This window comes from Oncorhynchus mykiss, chromosome 23 (genome assembly GCF_057628025.1).
Source record: "Oncorhynchus mykiss isolate SJ-2025 chromosome 23, ASM5762802v1, whole genome shotgun sequence".
Classification (NCBI taxonomy): Eukaryota; Metazoa; Chordata; class Actinopteri; order Salmoniformes; family Salmonidae; genus Oncorhynchus; species Oncorhynchus mykiss.
The window spans coordinates 51642518-51667262 of NC_143044.1; the positions used below are offsets into that span (position 1 = coordinate 51642518).

Here is a 24745-nt window from a genome sequence, read left to right on the forward strand (position 1 = left end):
TAGACTTCTCCTGCCTTATTTGTAAAGAAGAACTAACTACATGCTAACTACATAACTAACAACATGCATTATCAATTGTTAGTTAGCTAACTAGTTACCCTACACAATGTCACATGACTGCAGACAGCTACATTTACAGAGGCGCTGCTGAGCCTGCCTGCTTCAGTCATTTCCGTTTTCATATCAATCAGGAAGGCTTTGAACCTAGCTAGTGATTATAATAGCCAATATAGCTTAGAGAAATTTGTTTTTGCTTTCTTTTAGCTAACAAGCTGAAACACCAGTTTGGTCTCTGATTTGCTCCCCCGCTCTATTTATTATGTAACGCAATCCTCTCAATGGGTCTTAGTTTAGATGCAAGGCTTGTGTCATTACCTGGCAAAACACGCAGGCGTGGGCTAGTGTTAATTGATCTGGATGGCATCCCTTCAGGATCTGAGCAGCCAATGGGCTTTAGCAGTGTCCTCACAGTTTAGGAGTAGGCACCGTGTGTGCCTGGAATACAACCTTGTGATTCTGGAGCTCCAGCACCATGTCTGTCCCAAATAACACCCTGTTCCCTATGTGTCTGTGTGTCCCAAATAACACCCTGTTCCCTATGTGTCTGTGTGTCCCAAATAACACCCTGTTCCCTATGTGTCTGTGTGTCCCAAATAACACCCTGTTCCCCATGTGTCTGTGTGTCCCAAATAACACCCTGTTCCCTGTGTGTCTGTGTGTCCCAAATAACACCCTGTTCCCCGTGTGTCTGTCTGTCCCAAATAACACCCTGTTCCCTATGTGTCTGTGTGTCCCAAATAACACCCTGTTCCCTATGTGTCTGTGTGTCCCAAATAACACCCTGTTCCCTATGTGTGTGTTCCCTCAGAGCCTGGTTTCTTTCTAGGTTTCTTCCTAGGTTCCTGCCTTTCTAGGGAGGTGTTCCTAGCCACCGTGCCCCTACATTTGCATTGCTTGCTGTTTGGGGTTTTAGGCTGGGTTTCTGTACAGCACTTTGTGACATCTGCTAATGTAAAAAGGGATTTATAAATGGATTTGATTTGATAATGGCCTGCGTGAATAGGGTTGATGCGATTTGCAATTAAAACAAGTTTTCAACAACACTTTTGCAAAGTAATTCATTTGTAGTGGTGAGATTTAATTTGTGAATATTGTAAATCGAAAACATCTGAGTCTCGCTGTTGGCTGCATTGGTGTCAGAAGTGGGATATCATAATGAGCCTACTTAGCTAAGAGTCATTACAATAACAATGAACTGTAAACACTCAGATGTTCTGACAGCTGATGCGGCCCAATAACTTTAGGATATTTTACGTGATAACTCTAACCATTGTTTTTCCATCCACAGGTGATCCTGTCCTTCTGTTGGGTCTACATCAGGAAGTACCAGAGCCGCCAAGAGAGTGAGGTCATCTCAACCATCACTGCAATATGCGCATTGGCCATTGCACTGATAACCTCTGCACTTCTTCCAGTGGATATATTCCTAGTGTCTTACATGAAGCACCCCAACGGTACTTACAAGGTACGTATTCAGCTGCTTCATAAGGCCTGAGACTTAGGCCTATGTCATTTTAAGACCATTTGAGTTCAATGATATAGCAGCTTATAATAGTAGCTCATGTTGTTGTCCATTTGAAACATAACAAGCCATTAGACCTACTCCTGGGCTAAAAAGCATGCTTGATGGATAATCTTTAGTCTGGGAAACCAGTCCTTAGTTTTCAACTCATTGTCAGAGACCAAGGAATGTGTCTGCAAAGAGGTGATATTTGATGATTTACGCTAGTCAAGTATCCTTCATGATTCAAGCATGACATGCTTGTGAACGATACTAGCCAGGGAGACGGTCTGTTTCTGCTCTCCTGACAACTCCTAATGGAACTGTCATGCCAAACATGTTTAGCTTGACAATGGAGTCGGCAAAAGCATGAACAGATCAGGGGTCTACTCTACCTTAAAGATGATGGTAATAACTGACTACCAGAGGTCTACTCTACCTTAAAGATGATGGTAATGACTGTAATAACTGACTACCAGGGGTCTACTCTACCTTAAAGATGATGGTAATGACTGTAATAACTGACTACCAGGGGTCTACTCTACCTTAAATATGATGGTAATGGCTGTAATAACTGACTACCAGGGTCTACTCTACCTTAAAGATATTATGTTCATGACTGTAATAACTGACTACCACAGGGGTCTACTCTACCTTAAATATGATGGTAATGACTGTAATAACTGACTGTACCAGTGGTCTACTCTACCTTAAATAGATTATGTTAATAACTGACTAGCAGTGGTCTACTCTACCTTAAATAGATTATGTTAATAACTGACTAGCAGTGGTCTACTCTACCTCAAAGATATAATGGTAATGACTCTAATAACTGACTAGCAGTGGTCTACTCTACCTTAAATAGATGATGTTAATAACTGACTAGCAGTGGTCTAAAAAGAAAAAACAAGCCATGAGGTCGAAGCAATTGTCCGTAGACCTCAGAGACAGGATTATGTCGAGGCATAGGTCTGGGGAAGGATACCAAAACATGTCTACAGCATTGAAGGTCCACAAGAACAAAGTGGCCTCATCATTTTTAAATGGAAGAAGTTTGGAACCACCAAGAATCTTCCTAGAGCTGGCCGCCCGGCCAAATTGAGCAATCGGGGGAGAAGGGCCTTGGTCAGGGAGGTGACCAAGAACCCGATGGTCACTCTGACAGAGCTCCAGAGTTCCTCTGTGGAGATAGTTGTCCTTCTGGAAGGTTCTCCCATCTCTGCATCACTCCACCATAAAGGCCTTTATGGTAGAGTGGCCACTACTTAGTAAAAGACAGCCCCTTTGGAGTTTGCCAAATTACTCTCAGGCCATGAGAAAGAAGATTCTCTGGTCTGATGAAACCAAGATTTGGCCTGAATGCCAAGTGTCACGTCTGGAGGAAACCTGGCATCATCTCTACGGTGAAGCATGGTGATGGCAGCATCATGCTGTGGGGATGTTTTTCAGTGGCAGGGACTGGGAGAGTAGTCAGGTTCGAGGGAAAAATGAACGGAGCAAAGTACAGAGAGATCCTTGATGAAAAAATGCTCAGGCTGGGGAGGTCCTGAGGATTTTGGAAGGCAAAGGTGCACCTTCCAACAGGACAACGACCCTGAGCACACAGCCAAGACAACGCAGGAGTGGCGTCAGGACTAATATCTGAACATCTCTGGAGAGACCTGAAAATAGCTGTGCAGATATGCTCCCCATCTAACCTGACAGAGTTTGAGAGAATCTGCAGAGAAGAATGGGAGAAACTCCCCATATACAGGTGTGCCAAGCTTGTAGTGTCATACCCAAGAAGACCTAAGGCTGTCATCGCTGCCCCAGGCGCTTCAACAAAATAGCCCTGTGACCATTTTATCATAACCTGTGTCAAGTCACATCTTCTAATCTCTGCTACGTAAGTGACTAAATAAACACATCCAGTCTAATATACAGCTACTGCTGAAATACCTCACCCCCTACTATAAAAGCAAGGACAGTGATGCAATAGCCATATGTTTTATGTAAAACGAAGAGAGCGGAGATGGTTCATTATTGATGAATAAAGTAAGAGGACACATGATTAACATTATACCAGGGATAGTGTCAACGTATAGGCACTACCGCTGGTATGTCAATCATATTTTATGACTTTTTTCATGATATCCTTATCAATGAATCAAGATCTCTTTCTTTTTCCATAAAACAAATAGCCCTGTGGCCGTTTCATCATAGTCCTAGCCTGGCAAATAGTCTTAGCGGCCGTTTCATCATAGTCCTAGCCTGGCAAATAGTCTTAGCGGCCGTTTCATCATAGTCCTAGCCTGACAAATAGTCTTAGCGGCCGTTTCATCGTAGTCCTAGCCTGGCAAATAGTCTTAGCGGCCGTTTCATCGTAGTCCTAGCCTGGCAAATAGTCTTAGCGGCCGTTTCATCGTAGTCCTAGCCTGGCAAATAGTCTTAGCGGCCGTTTCATCGTAGTCCTAGCCTGGCAAATAGTCTTAGCGGCCGTTTCATCATAGTCCTAGCCTGGCAAATAGTCTTAGCGGCCGTTTCATCATAGTCCTAGCCTGGCAAATAGTCTTAGCGGACGTTTCATCATAGTCCTAGCCTGGCAAATAGTCTTAGCGGCCGTTTCATCGTAGTCCTAGCCTGGCAAATAGTCTTAGCGGCCGTTTCATCATAGTCCTAGCCTGGCAAATAGTCTTAGCGGCCGTTTCATCAGTCCTAGCCTGGCAAATAGTCTTAGCGGCTGTTTCATCATAGTCCTAGCCTGGCAAATAGTCTTAGCGGCCGTTTCATCATAGTCCTAGCCTGGCAAATAGTCTTAGCGGCCGTTTCATCATAGTCCTAGCCTGGCAAACAGTCTTAGCGGCCGTTTCATCATAGTCCTAGCCTGGCAAATAGCCCTGTGGCCGTTTCATCATAGTCCTAGCCTGGCAAATAGCCCTGTGTCCGTTTCATCATAGTCCTAGCCTGGCAAATAGCCCTGTGGCCGTTTCATCATAGTCCTAGCCTGGCAAATAGCCCTGTGGCCGTTTTCATCATAATCCTAGCCTGGCAAATTGACCTGTGCCCGTTTTCATCATAGTCCTAGCCTGGCAAATAGCCCTGTGTCCGTTTTCATCATAGTCCTAGCCTGGCAAATAGCCCTGTGTCCGTTTTCATCATAATCCTAGCCTGGCAAATAGCCCTGTGTCCGTTTTCATCATAATCCTAGCCTGGCAAATAGCCCTGTGTCCGTTTTCATCATAATCCTAGCCTGGCAAATAGACTTGTGCCCGTTTTCATCATAATCCTAGCCTGGCAAATAGCCCTGTGTCCGTTTTCATCATAATCCTAGCCTGGCAAATAGCCCTGTGTCCGTTTTCATCGTAATCCTAGCCTGGCAAATAGCCCTGTGTCCGTTTTCATCATAGTCCTAGCCTGGCAAATAGCCCTGTGTTAGTTTGCATCATCGTCCTAGCCTGGCTTTTATCGTTTAATATTACCTATGTCTCAGAAATCTCTGTGAATCTAGGATTATGGAATTATACACTAATGTTTAGCTGTATGTTTAGTTCGTGACTCCTTCATAAATAGCTTTGCAATCAATGTTGCTGTGAAGGTCTGTTGAGTGTTTTAATCTGTTCAGATGTTGCTGTGAAGGTCTGTTTAGTGTTTTAATCTGTTCAGATGTTGTTGTGTAAGGTCTGTTTAGTGTTTTAATCTGTTCAGATGTTGCTGTGAAGGTCTGTTTAGTGTTTTAATCTGTTCAGATGTTGTTGTGTAAGGTCTGTTGAGTGTTTTAATCTGTTCAGATGTCTGAAGGTCTGTTGTGTTTATTGTAATCAATGTCCTATTTCTTCTCAATACAGGAGTGGGCAGAAAACAATGAGACACGAGGCCAAATCGAAGACACTGTGCTGTATGCTTATTACTGTGAGTAGGATACTATTTGTATTCATATATGCATATTTATCAAGGCACAGTGCCAGCAAATCATTTTCTGTTTGCTAAACCTTTTGTTTACAGTCAAATATTTACCATTTACTTATGTTTGTACCCGTTGTGACTTTAATAGTTTGAACAAATCAACTAATTCCTGATTGGTAGAGAGTGATTTTGTATGGAGTGAGAATCTCCATAGGAATAGATGTTTTTGTCCAGGTCTAGGATTAATCTGTGTCCAGGAAACTAGCCATTAAGCTGTAAGGGACAGAGGGTCCCCACCTTCTCCATAATGAACTAATGAATGGTTGGATTAATCTGTGTCTGGGAAACTAGCCATTAAACTGTAAGGGACAGAGGGTCCCCACCTTCTCCATAATGAACTAATGAATGGTTGGATTAATCTGTGTCTGGGAAACTAGCCATTAAACTGTAAGGGACAGAGGGTCCCCACCTTCTCCACAATGAACTAATGAATGGTTGGATTAATCTGTGTCTGGGAAACTAGCCATTAAACTGTAAGGGACAGAGGGTCCCCACCTTCTCCATAATGAACTAATGAATGGTTGGATTTATTTGTGTCTCTGGTTGCCTGGTCAATAACACTGACATGAATACAATCTGTATTAATCTCAGTTAGCCTACCTAGGCAGTAATACAATCTGTTTTAATCTCAGTTAGCCTACCTAGGCAGTAATACAATCTGTATTAATTTCAGTTAGCCTACCTAGGCAGTAATACAATCTGTTTTAATCTCAGTTAGCCTACCTAGGCAGTAATACAATCTGTATTAATCTCAGTTAGCCTACCTAGGCAGTAATACAATCTGTATTAATCTCAGTTAGCCTACCTAGGCAGTAATACTCTGTTAGCCTATTTGATCATGAGCCGTTAGTTTCCTCAGCCCAGACCCTAGCCAATCAGAGAATCTACTTCCATCAGTCGCATAATGTCATCAGAACTTCTCTTTGACAGACAAGGTACAACACTGTGCATGTAAATCCCAGCATGCACTTCAATTCACTTGCCCACCATGCGTTACTTGACTTTGTCCTCTAGACTGAGTCGTAGACGCCACTAATATGATTTTCTGTGTTGCTGTCAAAGATTTGGATGAAAAATGCACTCAAAGGAAGAGTTGAATTTACAGGGTCTTATATAATGCAGAAGTAGTGAGGTCTTAAATGCAGATTTGGATCCTATCAGGAATGTAATTGATTTAATGGCCAAATGGCCTGTATATATTTTGTCTTGTGTATGGTACAGCAGTTCTACTCAGATTTGTCAGTTCTATCTCAAGGTACTTAGCTTACAATACGTGGAAGCATCATATCTCTCCCTGCATACAGAGTGGAGGGAGGGAGGGAGGGGGGAAGGAGAGGACAGAGTGGAGGGAGGTAGGGGGGAAGGAGAGGACAGAGGGGAGGGAGGGAGGGAGGAAGGAAGAGAGGACAGAGTGGAGGGAGGACAGTATAGAGTGGAGGGAAGGAGGGAGGACAGAGTGCAGGGAGGGGGAGGAGAGGACAGAGTGGAGGGAGGGAGGACAGTATAGAGTGGTGGGAGGGAGGAGAGGAGAGGACAGTGTAGAGTGGTGGGAGGGAGGAGAGGACGGCGTAGAGTGGTGGGAGGGAGGAGAGGACGGCGTAGAGTGGTGGGAGGGAGGAGAGGACGGCGTAGAGTGGTGGGAGGGAGAAGAGGACGGCGTAGAGTGGTGGGAGGTAGGAGAGGACGGTGTAGAGTGGTGGGAGGGAGGAGAGGAGAGGACGGCGTAGAGCGGTGGGAGGGAGGAGAGGACGGCGTAGAGCGGTGGGAGGGAGGAGAGGACGGCGTAGAGTGGTGGGAGGGAGGAGAGGACGTCGTAGAGTGGTGGGAGGGAGGAGAGGACGGTGTAGAGTGGTGGGAGGGAGGAGAGGACGTCGTAGAGTGGTGGGAGGGAGGAGAGGACGGTGTAGAGTGGTGGGAGGGAGGAGAGGAGAGGACGGCGTAGAGTGGTGGGAGGGAGGAGAGGAGAGGACGGCGTAGAGTGGTGGGAGGGAGGAGAGGACGGTGTAGAGTGGTGGGAGGGAGGAGAGGACGGCGTAGAGTGGTGGGAGGGAGGAGAGGACGGTGTAGAGTGGTGGGAGGGAGGAGAGGACGGCGTAGAGTGGTGGGAGGGAGGAGAGGACGGCGTAGAGCGGTGGGAGGGAGGAGAGGACGGTGTAGAGTGGTGGGAGGGAGGAGAGGAGAGGACGGTGTAGAGTGGTGGGAAGGAGGAGAGGAGAGGACGGTGTAGAGTGGTGGGAGGGAGGAGAGGACGGTGTAGAGTGGTGGGAGGGAGGAGAGGACGGCGTAGAGTGGTGGGAGGGAGGAGAGGACGGCGTAGAGTGGTGGGAAGGAGGAGAGGAGAGGATGGCGTAGAGCGGTGGGAGGGAGGAGAGGACGGTGTAGAGTGGTGGGAGGGAGGAGAGGAGAGGACGGTGTAGAGTGGTGGGAAGGAGGAGAGGAGAGGACGGCGTAGAGTGGTGGGAGGGAGGAGAGGACGGTGTAGAGTGGTGGGAGGGAGGAGAGGAGAGGACGGCGTAGAGTGGTGGGAGGGAGGAGAGGACGGCGTAGAGTGGTGGGAGGGAGGAGAGGACGGTGTAGAGTGGTGGGAGGGAGGAGAGGAGAGGACGGCGTAGAGCGGTGGGAGGGAGGAGAGGAGAGGACGGTGTAGAGTGGTGGGAGGGAGGAGAGGAGATGACGGTGTAGAGTGGTGGGAGGGAGGAGAGGAGAGGACGGCGTAGAGCAGTGGGAGGGAGGAGAGGAGAGGACGGCGTAGAGTGGTGGGAGGGAGGAGAGGACGGTGTAGAGTGGTGGGAGGGAGGAGAGGACGGTGTAGAGTGGTGGGAGGGAGGAGAGGACGGTGTAGAGTGGTGGGAGGGAGGAGAGGACGGTGTAGAGTGGTGGGAGGGAGGAGAGGACGTTGTAGAGTGGTGGGAAGGAGGAGAGGAGAGGACGGCGTAGAGTGGTGGGAGGGAGGAGAGGACGGTGTAGAGTGGTGGGAGGGAGGAGAGGACGGTGTAGAGTGGTGGGAGGGAGGAGAGGACGGCGTAGAGTGGTGGGAGGGAGGAGAGGACGGTGTAGAGTGGTGGGAGGGAGGAGAGGACGGTGTAGAGTGGTGGGAGGGAGGAGAGGACGTTGTAGAGTGGTGGGAAGGAGGAGAGGAGAGGACGGCGTAGAGTGGTGGGAGGGAGGAGAGGACGGCGTAGAGTGGTGGGAGGGAGGAGAGGAGAGGACAGCGTAGAGTGGTGGGAGGGAGGAGAGGACGGTGTAGAGTGGTGGGAGGGAAGAGAGGACGGCGTAGAGTGGTGGGAGGGAGGAGAGGACGGTGTAGAGTGGTGGGAGGGAGGAGAGGACGGTGTAGAGTGGTGGGAGGGAGGAGAGGACGGTGTAGAGTGGTGGGAGGGAGGAGAGGAGAGGACGGCGTAGAGTGGTGGGAAGGAGGAGAGGAGAGGACGGTGTAGAGTGGTGGGAGTGAGGAGAGGACGGTGTAGAGTGGTGGGAGGGAGGAGAGGACGGCGTAGAGTGGTGGGAGGGAGGAGAGGACGGCGTAGAGTGGTGGGAAGGAGGAGAGGAGAGGACGGCGTAGAGCAGTGGGAGGGAGGAGAGGAGAGGACGGCGTAGAGTGGTGGGAGGGAGGAGAGGACGGTGTAGAGTGGTGGGAGGGAGGAGAGGACGGTGTAGAGTGGTGGGAGGGAGGAGAGGACGGTGTAGAGTGGTGGGAGGGAGGAGAGGACGGTGTAGAGTGGTGGGAGGGAGGAGAGGACGTTGTAGAGTGGTGGGAAGGAGGAGAGGAGAGGACGGCGTAGAGTGGTGGGAGGGAGGAGAGGACGGTGTAGAGTGGTGGGAGGGAGGAGAGGACGGTGTAGAGTGGTGGGAGGGAGGAGAGGACGGCGTAGAGTGGTGGGAGGGAGGAGAGGACGGTGTAGAGTGGTGGGAGGGAGGAGAGGACGGTGTAGAGTGGTGGGAGGGAGGAGAGGACGTTGTAGAGTGGTGGGAAGGAGGAGAGGAGAGGACGGCGTAGAGTGGTGGGAGGGAGGAGAGGACGGCGTAGAGTGGTGGGAGGGAGGAGAGGAGAGGACAGCGTAGAGTGGTGGGAGGGAGGAGAGGACGGTGTAGAGTGGTGGGAGGGAGGAGAGGACGGCGTAGAGTGGTGGGAGGGAGGAGAGGACGGTGTAGAGTGGTGGGAGGGAGGAGAGGACGGTGTAGAGTGGTGGGAGGGAGGAGAGGACGGTGTAGAGTGGTGGGAGGGAGGAGAGGAGAGGACGGCGTAGAGTGGTGGGAAGGAGGAGAGGAGAGGACGGTGTAGAGTGGTGGGAGTGAGGAGAGGACGGTGTAGAGTGGTGGGAGGGAGGAGAGGACGGCGTAGAGTGGTGGGAGGGAGGAGAGGACGGCGTAGAGTGGTGGGAGGGAGGAGAGGAGAGGACGGTGTAGAGTGGTGGGAAGGAGGAGAGGAGAGGACGGCGTAGAGTGGTGGGAGGGAGGAGAGGACGGTGTAGAGTGGTGGGAGGGAGGAGAGGAGAGGACGGCGTAGAGTGGTGGGAGGGAGGAGAGGACGGCATAGAGTGGTGGGAGGGAGGAGAGGACGGTGTAGAGTGGTGGGAGGGAGGAGAGGAGAGGACGGCGTAGAGCGGTGGGAGGGAGGAGAGGAGAGGACGGTGTAGAGTGGTGGGAGGGAGGAGAGGAGAGGACGGTGTAGAGTGGTGGGAGGGAGGAGAGGAGAGGACGGCGTAGAGCGGTGGGAGGGAGGAGAGGAGAGGACGGTGTAGAGTGGTGGGAAGGAGGAGAGGAGAGGACGGCATAGAGTGGTGGGAGGGAGGAGAGGAGAGGACGGCGTAGAGCGGTGGGAGGGAGGAGAGGAGAGGACGGTGTAGAGTGGTGGGAAGGAGGAGAGGAGAGGACGGTGTAGAGTGGTGGGAGGGAGAAGAGGACGGCGTAGAGTGGTGGGAGGGAGGAGAGGACGGTGTAGAGTGTTGGGAGGGAGGAGAGGAGAGGACGGCGTAGAGCGGTGGGAGGGAGGAGAGGAGAGGACGGTGTAGAGTGGTGGGAGGGAGGAGAGGAGAGGACGGCGTAGAGCGGTGGGAGGGAGGAGAGGAGAGGACGGTGTAGAGTGGTGGGAGGGAGGAGAGGAGAGGACGGTGTAGAGTGGTGGGAGGGAGGAGAGGAGAGGACGGCGTAGAGCGGTGGGAAGGAGGAGAGGAGAGGACGGCGTAGAGTGGTGGGAGGGAGGAGAGGAGAGGACGGCGTAGAGCGGTGGGAGGGAGGAGAGGAGAGGACGGTGTAGAGTGGTGGGAAGGAGGAGAGGAGAGGACGGTGTAGAGTGGTGGGAGGGAGAAGAGGACGGCGTAGAGTGGTGGGAGGGAGGAGAGGACGGTGTAGAGTGGTGGGAGGGAGGAGAGGAGAGGACGGCGTAGAGCGGTGGGAGGGAGGAGAGGAGAGGACGGTGTAGAGTGGTGGGAGGGAGGGGAGGAGAGGAGAGGACGGTGTAGAGTGGTGGGAGGGAGGAGAGGAGAGGACGGCGTAGAGCGGTGGGAGGGAGGAGAGGAGAGGACGGTGTAGAGTGGTGGGAAGGAGGAGAGGAGAGGACGGCGTAGAGTGGTGGGAGGGAGGAGAGGAGAGGACGGCGTAGAGCGGTGGGAGGGAGGAGAGGAGAGGACGGTGTAGAGTGGTGGGAAGGAGGAGAGGAGAGGACGGTGTAGAGTGGTGGGAGGGAGGAGAGGAGAGGACGGCGTAGAGTGGTGGGAGGGAGGAGAGGACGGTGTAGAGGGGTGGGAGGGAGGAGAGGACGGTGTAGAGTGGTGGGAGGGAGGAGAGGACGGTGTAGAGTGGTGGGAGGGAGGAGAGGACGGTGTAGAGTGGTGGGAGGGAGGAGAGGACGGCGTAGAGTGGTGGGAGGGAGGAGAGGACGGCGTAGAGTGGTGGGAGGGAGGAGAGGACGGCGTAGAGTGGTGGGAGGGAGGAGAGGACGGTGTAGAGTGGTGGGAGGGAGGAGAGGACGGTGTAGAGTGGTGGGAGGGAGGAGAGGACGGCGTAGAGTGGTGGGAGGGAGGAGAGGACGGCGTAGAGTGGTGGGAGGGAGGAGAGGACGGCGTAGAGTGGTGGGAGGGAAGAGAGGACGGCGTAGAGTGGTGGGAGGGAGGAGAGGACGGCGTAGAGTGGTGGGAGGGAGGAGAGGACGGTGTAGAGTGGTGGGAGGGAGGAGAGGACGGCGTAGAGTGGTGGGAGGGAGGAGAGGACGGTGTAGAGTGGTGGGAGGGAGGAGAGGACGGCGTAGAGTGGTGGGAGGGAGGAAAGGACGGTGTAGAGTGGTGGGAGGGAGGAGAGGACGGTGTAGAGTGGTGGGAGGGAGGAGAGGACGGCGTAGAGTGGTGGGAGGGAGGAGAGGACGGCGTAAAGTGGTGGGAGGGAGGAGAGGACGGTGTAGAGTGGTGGGAGGGAGGAGAGGACGGTGTAGAGTGGTGGGAGGGAGGAGAGGACGGCGTAGAGTGGTGGGAGGGAGGAGAGGACGTTGTAGAGTGGTGGGAAGGAGGAGAGGAGAGGACGGCGTAGAGTGGTGGGAGGGAGGAGAGGACGGCGTAGAGTGGTGGGAGGGAGGCTAGGACGGCGTAGAGTGGTGGGAGGGAGGAGAGGACGGTGTAGAGTGGTGGGAGGGAGGAGAGGACGGCGTAAAGTGGTGGGAGGGAGGAGAGGACGGCGTAGAGCGGTGGGAGGAGAGGAGAGGACGGCGTAGAGTGGTGGGAGGGAGGAGAGGAGAGGACGGCGTAGAGTGGTGGGAGGGAGGAGAGGACGGCGTAGAGTGGTGGGAGGGAGGAGAGGAGAGGACGGCGTAGAGTGGTGGGAGGGAGGAGAGGACGGCGTAGAGTGGTGGGAGGGAGGAGAGGACGGTGTAGAGTGGTGGGACGGAGGAGAGTAGAGGATGGAGGCAGGAGAAGGTGGAGTGGGTAGAGGGAGGAGAGGGTGGATTGGAGGGAGGACAGAATAGAGTGGAGGGAGGAGAGGAGAGGACAGAGTGGATGGAGGAGAGGAGAGGACAGAGTGGAAGGAGGAAAGGAGAGGACAGAGTGGCTAGAAGTATAGGACAGAGTGGCTAGAAGTATAGGACAGAGTGGCTAGAAGTATAGGACAGAGTGGCTAGAAGTAGAGGAAAGAGTGGCTAGAAGTAGAGGCAAGAGTGGCTAGAAGTAGAGGAAAGAGTGGCTAGAAGTATAGGACAGTGGCTAGAAGTATAGTACAGAGTGGCTAGAAGTATAGGACAGAGTGGCTAGAAGTATAGGACAGAGTGGCTAGAAGTATAGGACAGAGTGGCTAGAAGTATAGTACAGAGTGGCTAGAAGTATAGGACAGAGTGGCTAGAAGTATAGGACAGAGTGGCTAGAAGTATAGGACAGAGTGGCTAGAAGTATAGGACAGAGTGGCTAGAAGTATAGGACAGAGTGGCTAGAAGTATAGGACAGAGTGGCTAGAAGTATAGGACAGAGTGGCTAGAAGTATAGGACAGAGTGGCTAGAAGTATAGGACAGAGTGGCTAGAAGTATAGGACAGAGTGGCTAGAAACCAAGTCTCTCTCACACCAAGTCTCTCTCACACCAAGTCTCTCTCACACCAAGCCCCTCTCACACCAAGCCTCTCTCACACCAAGCCACTCTCACACCAAGCCTCTCTCACACCAAGCCTCTCTCACACCAAGCCTCTCTCACACCAAGCCTCTCTCACACCAAGCCTCGCTCTCACCAAGCCTCTCTCACACCAAGCCTCTCTCACACCAAGCCTCACTCTCACCAAGCCTCTCTCACACCAAGCCTCTCTCTCACACCAAGCCTCTCTCACACCAAGCCTCTCTCACACCAAGCCTCGCTAACACCAAGCCTCGCTCTCACCAAGCCTCTCTCACACCAAGCCTCTCTCACACCAAGCCTCTCTCACACCAAGCCTCTCTCACACCAAGCCTCTCTCACACCAAGCCTCGCTAACACCAAGCCTCGCTAACACCATGGGTTCAACCCAGCAAAGATGGAAATAGCAACAACATCTCTATCCTCCAGAACTGGCCAGCGTAATCATCCACTCTTTAACCCCTAGAGGTGATGTCTGCGCAATCTAATTAGCATAATACCATTCCCATAAAAACAGTCTGTTTAAACTTTAGATATCTGTTTTTTTGCATTGGATGCGTCTCAGTCCACTGCATCTGCCAATGTTGCACTTCCGCATCTTCGGTGAAAGGGGACAGAGCTAGAGTGGTGTTTGTTAGACCCTGAGATATCCCAAAATCGTTATTTTTACAAAATCGCCTGTAGCGTCCTAACGGTTTGGCTTACAAACCATTTTTCTCCACGACCCCCACAAGCTGAAGTCGACCCCCACGTCTGAAGTCGACCCCCACGTCTGAAGTCGATACAGCCAATCTGCCAACTTCTGCCTGTAGAGTCCGAACAGTCCAACTTCTGTCTGTAGCGTCCGAACAGTCCAACTTCTGCCTGTAGAGTCCGAACAGTCCAACTTCTGTCTGTAGAGTCCGAACAGTCCAACTTCTGTCTGTAGCGTCCGAACAGTCCAACTTCTGTCTGTAGAGTCCGAACAGTCCAACTTCTGCCTGTAGAGTCCGAACAGTCCAACTTCTGCCTGTAGAGTCCGAACAGTCCAACTTCTGCCTGTAGAGTCCGAACAGTCCAACTTCTGCCTGTAGCTTCCAAACAGTCCAACTTCTGCCTGTAGCGTCCGAACAGTCCCTCAGCAAGTTTTGCAATTACAATTCTAAGGGGCAGGCAGTGTTCACTTATCCAAATAGGGCATTTTACTGTTTTAATTTGAACACGTTTTTGTGTGTAAATAAAGTCTGATGTGATGTGTTTTCATTTCAGGCTGTAAGGCAACAAAAGGTGAACATTATGGAAGGGTTGGTGACTTTCCATACCCACTGTATATATTGAGACTGTTTAGTTCCAAAAATAAGGGGATAAATTCAAGTAAAAAAATAAAAAAACATGTTTCCTGATCTTTCTTTTATCCTTCAGATATAGGACAGACACTTCAGAACAAACTTTCGGGGACTATCTCTTGTTCAGTGTTGTCAATCTGTTATTCAATGCGTTTTGTTTAGGCTAATTAATAGCAGTAAGGCCAAATGTTTTTATTACATGTATAAATTTATGGGATACTTCAAAAGGTCTTAAAATTCAAAATCAAATGGCAAAATGATCCTTCGTATGACCTCCTTAAAACAATTCCATATAGCTTATTCCAACACTGCCCCGGCTTAGACAGGGCTGACACTGTAATGGGTTAAATAAGAACTGTAGAAAGCAAAGTGAAGCAGAGAGAACAGAACAGTGGGGTAAAATCCCTGTTGAGCAGGATTATGAATCCTTAAAGCGAGATCGTCTCTCTAGAAACTCACTATGTGATTGTGTATTATCTATATAAAGAGTCCAGCTTTAAATGGGGGAAGTGTCATTCCTCCAATTACAGCGTTGAGTTTGACAGAGGCTGGACAGATCCGCTGGGCTGGCTGGCAGTTGTTTTGTTTTGTCATGGTTGAGAGACTATGATTCCTTTTTTACCCAGAAAGGAGGAGGGATCAGGGGAGAGGCTTTAAAGAGCTTGCATACCCTAGCATGTGACATTGTGTGTCAATGTGATGGTGACTAAGGGAGCCTGTCTATGCTGCAGTGTGTGTGTTTTGTGCTGTGGAAATAACCTTCGGCAGTCGATCAGGAAGGTTCAAGGCTGTTGGTTAAAAAACATACAGTACATAAAACATATAGAAATGATGTGACTCTTCAAAGCCATTGACGAGGCTTACCTGCATTAGCAGCAACATGCATTGGTTTCTCTTGTTTATGATAACAAGTGTCTTTTTGTCACTGGTGTTTCTGATAACAAGTGTCTTTCTGTCACTGGTGTTTCTGATAACAAGTGTCTTTCTGTCACTGGTGTTTCTGATAACAAGTGTCTTTCTGTCACTGGTGTTTCTGATAACAAGTGTCTTTCTGTCACTGGTGTTTATGATAACAAGTGCCTTTCTGTCACTGGTGTTTCTGATAACAAGTGTCTTTCTGTCACTGGTGTTTCTGATAACAAGTGTCTTTCTGTCACTGGTGTTTCTGATAACAAGTGCCTTTCTGTCACTGGTGTTTATGATAACAAGTGTCTTTCTGTCACTGGTGTTTCTGATAACAAGTGTCTTTCTGTCACTGGTGTTTCTGATAACAAGTGTCTTTCTGTCACTGGTGTTTATGATAACAAGTGTCTTTCTGTCACTGGTGTTTATGATAACAAGTGTCTTTCTGTCACTGGTGTTTATGATAACAAGTGTCTTTCTGTCACTGGTGTTTCTGATAACAAGTGTCTTTCTGTCACTGGTGTTTCTGATAACAAGTGTATTATTTGGTGTCTAGACTCTTTCAGCTCAACTAGTCTGTCCCCTTGTAGTGAGAACAATTGAAATGGCTGTCTTGATAAAATGGATGTTGTCATGGCAGCCAGCAACAGAGGGGGAGGAGTATCAGGAGCAAATAGTTCTCAAAATAAACTGAGTCAACACTTTGTCTTTAAATCGAAAACAGCTTTTTTATGAGGGAGAAATAATTTATTTGGTAGCTAGTGAATCAAAGAGCTTGCAATCCTTTCAATGAGTCAAGGTAAATCTGACTAGAGACTTAGAGTGAGATGTTTTGAAATATAACTAGAATCAGATATTGTAGATGTTGTTTTACCATCCTCTATAGAAGGTCTCTACTGTAATATAACTAGAATCAGATATTGTAGATGTTGTTTTACCATCCTCTATAGAAGGTCTCTACTGTAATATAACTAGAATCAGATATTGTAGACAGTGTTTACCATCCTCTATAGAAGGTCTCTACTGTAATATAACTAGAATCAGATATTGTAGATGTTGTTTTACCATCCTCTATAGAAGGTCTCTACTGTAATATAACTAGAATCAGATATTGTAGACAGTGTTTACCATCCTCTATAGAAGGTCTCTACTGTAATATAACTAGAATCAGATATTGTAGACAGTGTTTTACCATCCTCTATAGAAGGTCTCTACTGTAATATAACTAGAATCAGATATTGTAGACAGTGTTTACCATCCTCTATAGAAGGTCTCTACTGTAATATAACTAGAATCAGATATTGTAGACAGTGTTTACCATCCTCTATAGAAGGTCTCTACTGTAATATAACTAGAATCAGATATTGTAGATGTTGTTTTACCATCCTCTATAGAAGGTCTCTACTGTAATATAACTAGAATCAGATATTGTAGACAGTGTTTACCATCCTCTATAGAAGGTCTCTACTGTAATATAACTAGAATCAGATATTGTAGACAGTGTTTTACCATCCTCTATAGAAGGTCTCTACTGTAATATAACTAGAATCAGATATTGTAGATGTTGTTTTACCATCCTCTATAGAAGGTCTCTACTGTAATATAACTAGAATCAGATATTGTAGACAGTGTTTACCATCCTCTATAGAAGGTCTCTACTGTAATATAACTAGAATCAGATATTGTAGATGTTGTTTTACCATCCTCTATAGGTCTCTACTGTAATATAACTAGAATCAGATATTGTAGATGTTGTTTTACCATCCTCTATAGAAGGTCTCTACTGTAATATAACTAGAATCAGATATTGTAGACAGTGTTTACCATCCTCTATAGAAGGTCTCTACTGTAATATAACTAGAATCAGATATTGTAGACAGTGTTTACCATCCTCTATAGGTCTCTACTGTAATATAACTAGAATCAGATATTGTAGACAGTGTTTTACATCCTCTATAGGTCTCTACTATAATATAACTAGAATCAGATATTGTAGACAGTGTTTACCATCCTCTATAGGTCTCTACTGTAATATAACTAGAATCAGATATTGTAGACAGTGTTTTACCATCCTCTATAGAAGGTCTCTACTGTAATATAACTAGAATCAGATATTGTAGACAGTGTTTTACCATCCTCTATAGGTCTCTACTGTAATATAACTAGAATCAGATATTGTAGATGTTGTTTTACCATCCTCTATAGAAGGTCTCTACTGTAATATAACTAGAATCAGATATTGTAGATGTTGTTTTACCATCCTCTATAGGTCTCTACTGTAATATAACTAGAATCAGATATTGTAGTGTTTTACCATCCTCTATAGGTCTCTACTGTAATATAACTAGAATCAGATATTGTAGACAGTGTTTTACCATCCTCTATAGGTCTCTACTATAATATAACTAGAATCAGATATTGTAGACAGTGTTTTACCGTCCTCTATAGAGGGTCTCTACTGTAATATAACTAGAATCAGATACTGTAGATGTTGTTTTACCATCCTCTATAGAAGGTCTCTACTGTAATATAACTAGAATCAGATATTGTAGACAGTGTTTTACCATCCTCTATAGAAGGTCTCTACTCTAAGTCTAAGGCAGATTGTTGCAGTGATCCACGTTAATCTATTCCCCGTGGCAGCATGCAGATACACTGCAGTGGTACAGAGGGGTAATCAGATGCAGGGAGAACTGCAACATGTTGGCTATTTCACAACGACAGCGACTTCTAGAAGTTCTCATCCTGGACACAGACCATGTAGTAGCAGGGTTAAATCCCATAGCTGGATTTTCAAGGTATTTCTCAGGGCTCCTACCGCTGTATTTCATGTTGAATTAGAGTTATTGATTGAGTGTATTTTTCCTCCTCTCATTCTCTCCTCTTCTGCATCCTCTGAGAGGGATGGAAGGGGGAGGGGTGTGTTTTTATTCACCAGTAGGGGGAGCTGAAGCTCCATGTATATCTGAGCCTCAACACCACAGCCACCAAGGCTTCTAAAGAGGGTTCCTCCTGATCTAACCTTGAAAGCAGGATTTTTATTCAAAGGTAGATTGACAGGGATTGTCAAAATCTCTCTCCCCGTCTCCCTCTCTATCTCTCTTCCCTATTTCTCCTCCCTTTCTCTCTCTCTCTCTCTCTCTCTCTTTCTCTCTTTCTCTCTCTCCTATCTATTTCTCCTCCCTCGCTTTCTCTCTCTCTCTCTCTCTCTCTCTCTCAATTAATTTTCAATTTAAGAGGCTTTATTGGCATGGGAAACATATGTTTACATTGCCAAAGCAAGTGAAATAGATCATAAATAAAAGTGAAATAAACAATAAATAATTAATGGGTGAAGAACATTCAGAAATCTCTTCCAATACACATTGCCTGTGAGCGTCAGAGGTGAACCAGTTGCATACACAGCTCGAGCAAGACATTCATCAGCATTTCTCTGACTACGTTCCTCCATTGAGTCAAAAAACGTCTGATTCCGGGAGGACCATGAGCTGTTGTTATCGATAAGGTGTCTGATTCATCATTTTCACCTCGAGTGGAAGTAGAGGGACTTTTGTCAGAGGTTACTTGTTGTGAACGCTGAGAAAACTTTATGCACTTGGCCAGATGATTCTGTATCTTTGTTGCATTCTTCACATATTATTTGCCACAGTATTTGCAAATGTACACAGCTTTTCCTTCTACATTAGCTGCAGTGAGATGTCTCCACACATCAGACAGTTTCCGTGGCATTTTCCTGTAAAGATTAGACTTTTTTTTTTTTTTTATAAATAAAAATACAATTCCATGAACAGATAAATATTTAAGCAGTTAGATTAAACTGCTTAACAACGGGTGAATTAACACTCCTCAGTTAGCAGGCTCAATCAAGCTGAAACTCACGTGGTAGCAAAAACTAACTAGCAGCAATTGTAAACAAGTTAGACATGATTTAAACACACTTTGCTGTAGGCTACTTAACTACTAGTTAACAAAAAATAATGTATGTCATATAAAATGTATTCACCCCACCCAGTATTTTAATCAAACCTTACCAGAAATGTGAATTTACCAGAAATTCCACTGACTTGGGGATAGTTTAACCAAAATATGCCAGAAGACCTAGAATTGCCTTGTGTATCCTATTAAAAAGGTTCACTGTTATAAGCAAACTTTTTAAAAAGAATTTAGGCAAAATTCCCAGATTTTCCAGGCTTAACTTCCCATGGAACATTTCAGGAAGAATTCCGTAAATTTACCGGAAAGTTTCCAACCCTTTGCAACCATAATGCTGGTTTCATTTTGTTCCTTGAAAGATACGATCCACACACTTAATCATCAAGTTGATGAGCTTTAAACCTCTTCAGAGATTGATTTAATCATTAGACTGAAACATGTTTGGTTGTACAACAAACAATAATAGAAGCCTAATCATCTGCTCAAATAACAAAATACCAAGAAAATGATAAACCCACCCCCCCTCAGTCCCCTTCCACACCCCAGTGCCCATCCACCCCCCTCAGTCCCCATCCATCCACCCCCCCCCTCCAGTCCCCATCCACCCCCTCAGTCCCCATCCATCCACCCCCCCCCTCCAGTCCCCATCCACCCCCCCCCTCCAGTCCCCATCCACCCCCCCCCTCAGTCCCCTTCCACACCCCAGTGCCCATCCACCCCCCTCAGTCCCCATCCATCCACCCCCCCCTCCAGTCCCCATCCACCCCCCCCCTCAGTCCCCATCCACACACCAACCCCCCCCTCCAGTCCCCATCTACACCCCAACCCCCCCAGTCCCCATCCACACCCCAACCCACCCCCATCCACACCCCAACCCATTCCCCCCCTCAGTCCCCATCCACACCCCAACCCACCCCCATCCACACCCCGACCCATCCACACCCCAACCCACCCCCATCCACACCCCAACCCATTCCCCCCTCAGTCCCCATCCACACCCCAACCCATCCCCCCATCAGTCCCCATCCACACCCCAACCCACTCCCCCTCAGTCCCAATCCCCATCCACACCCCAACCCCCCCCCCCCCTCAGTCCCCATCCACCCCCTTCAGTCCCCATCCACACCCCAACCCACCCCCCCCAGTCCCCATCCACACCCCAACCCCCTTTCCAGTCCCCATCCACACCCCAACCCAGTCCCCATCCACACCCCAACCCATTCCCCCCAACCCAGTCCACACCCCATCCCATCCCACCCCCATCCCAACTCATTCCCCAACCCAGTCCCCATCCACACCCCAACCCAGTCCCCATCAAAACCCCAACCCATTCCCCCCAACCCAGTCCCCATCCACCAACCCTCCCGCATCCTCCCTCCCCACAGGGAAACCATGCCTCCCACCCCACATTGATGCACTTGTAATGTCTCAGCCTTCTAGATTGTAGCAGGGTGAACAGGCTGTGGCTCGGGTAGCTGAGGTCCTTCATGATCTTCTAGATTGTAGTGGGGTGAACAGGCCATTGCTCGGGTAGCTGAGGTCCTTCATGATCTTCTAGATTGTAGTGGGGTGAACAGGCCATGGCTCGGGTAGCTGAGGTCCTTCATGATCTTCTAGATTGTAGCAGGGTGAACAGGCCGTGGCTCGGGTAGCTGAGGTCCTTCATGATCTTCTAGATTGTAGCAGGGTGAACAGGCCATGGCTCGGGTAGCTGAGGTCCTTCATGATCTTCTAGATTGTAGCAGGGTGAACAGGCCGTGGCTCGGGTAGCTGAGGTCCTTCATCATCTTCTTGGCCTTCCTGTGACACCGGGTGCTCAATATTATAATAGTATTAATATGCCATTTAGCCGAGGCTTTCATCCAAAGCGACTTACCAACATTCACATTGGATCCAGAGAGCTAAACCTGTCTCCCAGTCTATTCTGATTGTGAATTACTGTAGGATCTGGGTCCCTATTCATCAAGTATTTCTGATAAGGAGTGCTGATAAGGTTGGATAATTAGGATCGCTTTTGCCTTTTAGATCATAATGAATAAGAGGTTGAACCTGATCCTAGATCACCACTCCTACTCTGACAAGCTCTTTGAATATGGACCCACATTTGACCTTGCATTTACAAAAGGTTAATGTCCCAAACATCCAAAACTCAGATGAACTCTAATCAGCTGCTTCTCTCTCTCCATTGAGGCGTCTTGTTCTCAGGCCGGGCCGGGTGTTGAGCAGTGAGCACTTCAAAGCATTGGTGCAAGATAAGCCCCTCTAGCAACAGGCCTAACAACCCTGAGCTCTCTAAATAAATCATGGCTTTCAGTTTCATCTGCTGCGTTCCCGCCCCCATGCGCCCTCATTTTGGGGATGGAAGAGGGGCTAGAGATCCTCACGGTCAACGTGCAACGTGTGTGTATTCTAGGGGAGGTGTGTGAGAGAAAGTATGTGTTTTGTGGGTTGCTTTGTCCTTAATTATTTACATTTGCTTAGTTTAGCAGATGCTCTTATCCAGAGCGACTTACAGGCGCAATTAGGGTTAAGGGCCTTGCTCAAGGGCACACCGGCAGATTTTTCACATAGTCGGCTCGGAGATTTGAACCCCAGGTAGAGTAAACCACCCATCCAACCCCAGGTAGAGTAAACCACCCCAGGTAGAGTAAACCACCCATCCAACCCCAGGTAGAGTAAACCACCCCAGGTAGAGTAAACCACCCCAGGTAGAGTAAACCACCCCAGGTAGAGTAAACAACCCATCCAACCCCAGGTAGAGTAAACCACCCCAGGTAGAGTAAACCACCCCAGGTAGAGGTAAAGAGGAATACTGTAGGACAGAAGGTTGAGCATGTCAGAACAACCTGTCTCTGAGTTACTGGTGTGTTCAACAGTGTGTGCTGTTTTAAATTCAACTGTCAGAACATGTACAGAACCAGAACCCTTGTGTGTTACACCTCACATCCCCTCTGTACCCACTGTCCTGTGTGTTACACCTCACATCCCCTCTGTACCCACTGTCCTGTGTGTTACGCCTCACATCCCCTCTGTACCCACTGTCCTGTGTGTTACACCTCACATCCCCTCTGTACCCACTGTCCTGTGTGTTACACCTCACATCCCCTCTGTACCCACTGTCCTGTGTGTTACGCCTCACATCCCCTCTGTACCCACTGTCCTGTGTGTTACGCCTCACATCCCCTCTGTACCCACTGTCCTGTGTGTTACACCTCACATCCCCTCTGTACCCACTGTCCTGTGTGTTACACCTCACATCCCCTCTGTACCCACTGTCCTGTGTGTTACACCTCACATCCCCTCTGTACCCACTGTCCTGTGTGTTACACCTCACATCCCCTCTGTACCCACTGTCCTGTGTGTTACACCTCACATCCCCTCTGTACCCACTGTCCTGTGTGTTACACCTCACATCCCCTCTGTACCCACTGTCCTGTGTGTTACACCTCACATCCCCTCTGTACCCACTGTCCTGTGTGTTACACCTCACATCCCCTCTGTACCCACTGTCCTGTGTGTTACACCTCACATCCCCTCTGTACCCACTGTCCTGTGTGTTACACCTCACATCCCCTCTGTACCCACTGTCCTGCAGCTTTCTTCTCATTTGACAGCCCTGCTTCAAGCCTTCAATCAGTTAAGAGTGGCGGACTGCTTCCTGAATGGCACCCTGTTCTCTTTAAAGGGACCTTGTGTTGACCCGGGCCTGCAGGGTATCCCATAGGCCCCACTTTTAGCTTTGATTCTCACTAGTGAGCCAGCCGTGCCTAGCAGAGCTTAGTACTGGCCTGGTTACATATCCACCGTAGTACTGGAACCACAATGTGAACAGACCAGATATCTAAGCCAGCAGGGTGCAGTTCAGGTTGGCACCGTGGTGTGAAGCTGGTATTAGATGGTGCACAGAAGGATGGACACGGGAGTGTAAGTCTAATTGTCTTGGCTGAAGAAGTATGTAGCTACAGTACGTGTCTATTCTCCAGTGGGCTGCAGTACTTCACATGGTCAACACTGAACACTTTCTACTTCCCTTTTTCCACCACTTCTATCTGTTCTTTTTACTAAATAATAGTTTGAACAGCCTGCCAGGTGAAAGCACTTCTGGCAAGGCCTCTATCTTCTTCTTCTCTCCTCAGTTTACCTCCACTTGTGTTCTGTAAGGTTTGGAGGCCAGGCCATCGAAGAACACTACTGGAACTATCAGGAAATAGGTTGTTCAATCTCCTGGGCCCATGGTACGGTTAAATATCACTTTAATGCACCGGTGTTATGAAGGAGGTGAATGAACTGTAATGAATGACTTCCCTTCAGAAAGTGGCCTGTGTGCCGGTCTTTTGGGTCAGTGGCTCATTATGATAATGTATTGCATCAAGAAGCTGCCCATCCTGCCCTTCCCCTGGTGTGTGTGTGTGTGTGTGTGTGTGTGTGTGTGTGTGAGTGAGTGATCCACATCAATCCACTATTCATGTCTTGTATTGCACGGCCACTCCAAGAAATTGATGCAGCTCTGCCTCCTGCAGCGCCAGGACTAGGAGCCCTGTGTACTCTGCCTCCTGCAGAGCCAGGACAAGGAGCCCTGTGGACTCTGCCTCCTGCAACGCCAGGACAAGGAGCCCTGTGGACTCTGCCTCCTGCAGCGCCAGGACAAGGAGCCCTGTGGACTCTGCCTCCTGCAACACCAGGACAAGGAGCCCTGTGGACTCTGCCTCCTGCAGCGCCAGGACAAGGAGCCCTGTGGACTCTGCCTCCTGTAACGCCAGGACAAGGAGCCCTGTGGACTCTGCCTCCTGCAGAGCCAGGACAAGGAGCCCTGTGGACTCTGCCTCCTGCAGAGCCAGGACAAGGAGCCCTGTGGACTCTGCCTCCTGCAACGCCAGGACAAGAAGCCCTGTGGGCTCTGCCTCCTGCAACGCCAGAACAAGGAGCCCTGTGGACTCTGCCTCCTGCAGAGCCAGGACAAGAAGCCCTGTGGACTCTGCCTCCTGCAGAGCCAGGACAAGGAGCCCTGTGGACTCTGCCTCCTGCAGAGCCAGGACAAGGAGCCCTGTGGACTCTGCCTCCTGCAACGCCAGGACAAGGAGCCCTGTGGACTCTGCCTCCTGCAACGCCAGGACAAGGAGCCCTGCAGAGTTCCACAAGACCTGAGTTCAAACACTATTTGAAATCTTTCAAACAGTTATGGTGTTTGCTCTAGCTTGGCTGGAGAGCCATATAGGCAGGATTTACCGTATTGGGGACTACTCTATTGGCTCATTGCGCCAGGCAAGCTGAATTAAGCCCAGATTTAGTATCTCTTACAAGAGGACTAGAGACTGTCTGCTTTTCAATCAGATAACGCACCATAGAAAACAGTTCAAAAGGGCTGTCTTCAGCCTTTTAAACATCTCAGGGATTTTTGTGCAGTTCTCCAAACCACCGAGATGATGACATGAACAGTGCAGTGGGTTGGTCTCGGACACCACATACTGAGGTCACCATCCAATTGAATAGGCCTA

General features: G+C 49.0%; 1 protein-coding gene across 5 annotated transcripts in view; it reads left to right on the forward strand.

Moving 5' to 3' along the window:
* Positions 1–24745, forward strand: part of LOC110516668 (lysosomal cobalamin transport escort protein LMBD1) — a 212381-nt gene that overhangs the window by 562 nt on the left and 187074 nt on the right. For 4 of the 5 annotated variants that reach the window (XM_090217619.1, XM_090217620.1, XM_090217621.1 and 1 more), the window contains exons 2-3: positions 1349–1525; positions 5386–5449. In XM_090217619.1, coding sequence (XP_090073745.1) covers positions 1349–1525; positions 5386–5449 — 241 coding nt within the window. The remainder of the gene's footprint in view (positions 1–1348; positions 1526–5385; positions 5450–24745) is intronic. The other variant, XM_090217623.1, reaches the window with a different exon arrangement.